The following is a 3,746-nucleotide window of genomic DNA, read 5'->3' as shown; positions in this document are numbered from 1 at the left end:
AAGGTGGCCTGGGCACACTCGTCAGGGCTGTTTCTAGGTGTATATGGGTACTGGCCACCAAGACAAAATCCCTCAAAATTAACATACATCAGTTCCTCTACCTTTTTATATTCAAAAGGTCATTAAATTTGAAGCATCTTTATATTCTATTGTTGACCTTCACCTCTTGTAATGATGTTTTTTTTTGTACTGTGTGTGTGTGGGTAAACATTAAGGGCTGCCTCACTCTGTCTATTTGTCCTCGGTCCTGCACCCTCTCTTCTCTCCCCCCCCCCCACCTTAATATTCCTGTCAGTAGATTGTACTGCTTGTAGGTAATAGTTGTATCCCAGCCCATAATTATAGACAATTCCCACTCTTGCTTCCCTCCCCCCCCCCCCCACCAAAACATTACAATACTTTGTAATTTGAGATGTGAGGCTGATGAGCAGTGAAAAAGAATGCCAACAGTGAGATGAACTTTTTCCCCTTGTTTACTTATAGGTAACCAAGAGCATGGGCCAGGCAACAAAATCCCTGGACAAGGCTCTAAAATCGATGGATCTGCAAAAAGTTTCTGTTGTAATGGACAAGTTTGAACAGCAATTCCAGAACCTTGATGTTCATACTGCGGTTTGTCATCTACTTACGTTTTCTTCAACTCTAATACTGTCCCCCAAAGCTTCTTATGTGCTCGCTTGAATACCTTTAAATTGAAAAGTACAATATCTTGATTTTTTTTTCATTTCATTTATTATTTTGCAGGTACATACTGACACGTATCCCTGCAGGATTGCTAAGAAGTGAACCAAATCACTGTAGAGTAGCTCTCCTTATCTCTGAAATTTCTCAATCTTATTTTCTCAAAACTTCACATTTCCATTAACCGTTTTGTACAACAACACCTGGGAAGTCTTGCCCAATTTGCTTCTTGCTTCATTCAACCTTCATCTCCATTGTTCACCCAACCTATAGATGTTAAATCAGCCATAGTTTCAAATGCAAATTGTAATTCACATAAATGGATTTGTTCCCATCAACAATCTCCAGCAAAGGTTGAAACAGTTTATTGTTTATAATCTGAACTTAACTCTTCAAATTATAAAAGGCTGTTTTCAGTATTGTATAAGCTCAAATCAAGGGGGTTTCTCCCCCCCCCCCCAACCCTTAAAGTGCACAGCAGCATTGCCCAATTGCTTTTCATGGTAAAATTGCAAACGTCTGAAATGCTTGCTGTATTTTGTCCTCGTTTTCTTTGGGCAAGGAAACGATGCGACAGGAATGAAAGGAATTTGCTTTGCGTTGGCAGGTTGGACTTTTTGCCGTAAAGTCTTGTGTTATGACCCCTGGGCAGCTTCATAAACCCCGAAGCCGAGTCTAACCCGGTGACTTGTGTGATGGGCAGGTGATGGAAGACAGCATGAGCACAGCAACCACCTTGACAACCCCCCAAAATCAAGTGGATCAACTGATCCAGCAGGTAGCAGATGAGAACGGGATGGAGATCATGGATCAGCTAAACGATCTTCCAGCTGGAGCCACTTCTGTAGGCGAAGCGTCGAGCCGAACTGCCAACGAGGAAGATCAGCTGAGCCGCAGGTTGGTACAGGTCAAATTTCCACATCTGTTTGTAAATCTCTGAAACCCTTATCTTCAATCTCAGTAACTGGTCCTACCTGAAATCTTTTTGCCCAGTACTGCCAGCTTGTACAAGAACAGTTCTGTATAAAAGTATTTGGTTTTGGATGGAATTTATCGAAGGTGGAGCATCTGCCTAACCAATGGAGTGAAAGCTATGCTTGAGCCAATTGAAAGACAAATTATTGTCAAGTACAGTACTTTCCTGTGATCAGTGATTCAGTTGGTCCCGAGTCAAGTTAAAGTTCAGCTTCTTCCAACAGCTCAGTCACTTGTGTGGGAACTTGCAGGATGGCCTAGAGGTACACACATTGATCTCAGTGGTCCACGCTAAGATTTGAAACCAGCCGAACAAGAAACTCTCAATCCAGTGTATCACTAGCAGGGTGATTCATGGATATTAAATTGGGCATCACTTGCTGTATTTTTAACCTCCGCCATCGAAGATCGGAGGTTACTGTTTTTACCCCTTTCTGTTTGTTTGTTTGTTTGTGAACAGTATTGCGGAAAAACTCCTCGACGGATTTCGACGAAACTTGGTGGGGGGATTAGGTATGGTCCAAGGACCATGCCATTAGATTTTGGACTCGATCCAAAATCCAATATGGCCGCTATGGCGGCCATTTTGAAAGAATATATTTTTTTGCATTTCTATATGTTTTAAGTGATTTCAAACCCCCCCCCCCAAAAAAAAATGTTGGAGAAAAGAACTATAAATCTGTCAGCACTGTTGACATCATATTTAATGAATAAGATAAGGTTCACTTGGGTGACCCAGCAGTATTGGTGGCAGAGGTTTTGCACTCTACCAAGTGTTCCCCTCTAGTTTTTTTCCTGTTTTATGGGAAAGGCCACCATAAAGCACTTCATTTCACAAAACCCATAAATGCCAAGAAAACTGAAAACCCACTCTGTGGGAGTACCTCCTGTGCTGCTGCCCTTCGCAGGGCAGCTCACGGGATGACGCGATTGGGGCAAAGCCTTTGGGATCCCCATTCCTTAATAGGAGGAAAAGCATGGGGTAAACTTCCTGGGTCAGAAGTGGTGTGTAGCTGAGGGGTTGTCCACCAGATGGTGGTCTCTTTGGGTTGCCTGGAATGTCCTATCCCTAAGAGAAGATCTGCTGTCATGAGTTCGACATTAAAAATCCTAATGTCCTTCACAAAGAGTAGCTGAGTTATTGTTGGCCCCCTGAAACAAATATTACAACTTTCTGCCCTAACTTCCAGAAGGCATCACATCAGTGGCACAGTGATTCATGGATATTAAATTGGGCATCACATCTGCTGGCATGAGTTGGACATTAAAGATCCTAATATCCTTCACAGAGTAGGTGAGTTATTGTTGGTCCCCTGAAACAAATATTACAACTTTCCACCCTAACTTCCAGAAGGCATCACATCAGTGGCACAGCCACACTCTCTGCTAATGAAGCAACCCCACAGCATTGTGCTACAAATAAAATAAGACTGGTCATAACTGATGTAACACTTGTGGCATTACTGTTGGTTCCTCCACAATTTTTTTTTTTAATGGCCTACTGCAGTGGAGATTAAACACGTCGTTTTTATTCTAACCCCCTCGTTCAATGTTTTACAGACTTGCTGCTCTGCGACAATGAACTTGTGAACCAACTTACACCCTTCCATTTAAACAGAACAAGATATGTATTATGCCACAAACTATGTATGTATGTATGGCACCAGTTTATCAGAGTTAGAATTTGTGCATAGCTTTAATCTCTGCCAAACAACCTTTTCCTTCAAACTTTGTTTTAATCAACTTTAAAGAAGTTGACATTTTCAAGTATTTGTCATAATAAGGTTATTTAGAAATGGTGGATGAATAAATACAAAAAAATAAAAAGCAATGTAATTCTGTATGTTGTGTAAATGTTAAGGGTTGATGCAAGAGGAACCCGACTGGGCTTTGCATTTGTACAAAAGCAGCAAGCAAGTGCATTAAAACACAAAAAATGCTATAATCATGCAAGTTGCATCATTGGCTGCTATTTCCAATGCAGTGGCATAAGTTACCTTGGAGAACACTGGCAACTTGAAGTCAACTAGGCTTGAAACAGCTGAATAACTTTCCTGTAACCATGAATGACAATGGAATAATGCAACTGC

General features: G+C 41.4%; 1 protein-coding gene across 2 annotated transcripts in view; it reads left to right on the top strand.

Annotated features, from left to right (window-relative positions):
* The window catches only part of CHMP1A (charged multivesicular body protein 1A), a 36,325-nt gene extending 32,828 nt beyond the window's left edge, over positions 1-3,497 (top strand). For both annotated transcript variants that reach the window (XM_085891920.1, XM_085891919.1), the window contains exons 5-7: positions 484-612; positions 1,385-1,578; positions 3,217-3,497. In XM_085891920.1, the coding sequence (XP_085748046.1) occupies positions 484-612; positions 1,385-1,578; positions 3,217-3,238 (345 nt within the window). In that variant the 3' untranslated portion in view covers positions 3,239-3,497. The remainder of the gene's footprint in view (positions 1-483; positions 613-1,384; positions 1,579-3,216) is intronic.
* The last annotated feature ends 249 nt before the right edge of the window (positions 3,498-3,746 follow it).

This window comes from Eptatretus burgeri, chromosome 8, assembly GCF_056783735.1.
Source record: "Eptatretus burgeri isolate ZD-2024b chromosome 8, Ebu_testis_v1, whole genome shotgun sequence".
Classification (NCBI taxonomy): Eukaryota; Metazoa; Chordata; class Myxini; order Myxiniformes; family Myxinidae; genus Eptatretus; species Eptatretus burgeri.
This window is presented reverse-complemented; position numbering and strand designations above follow the sequence as displayed.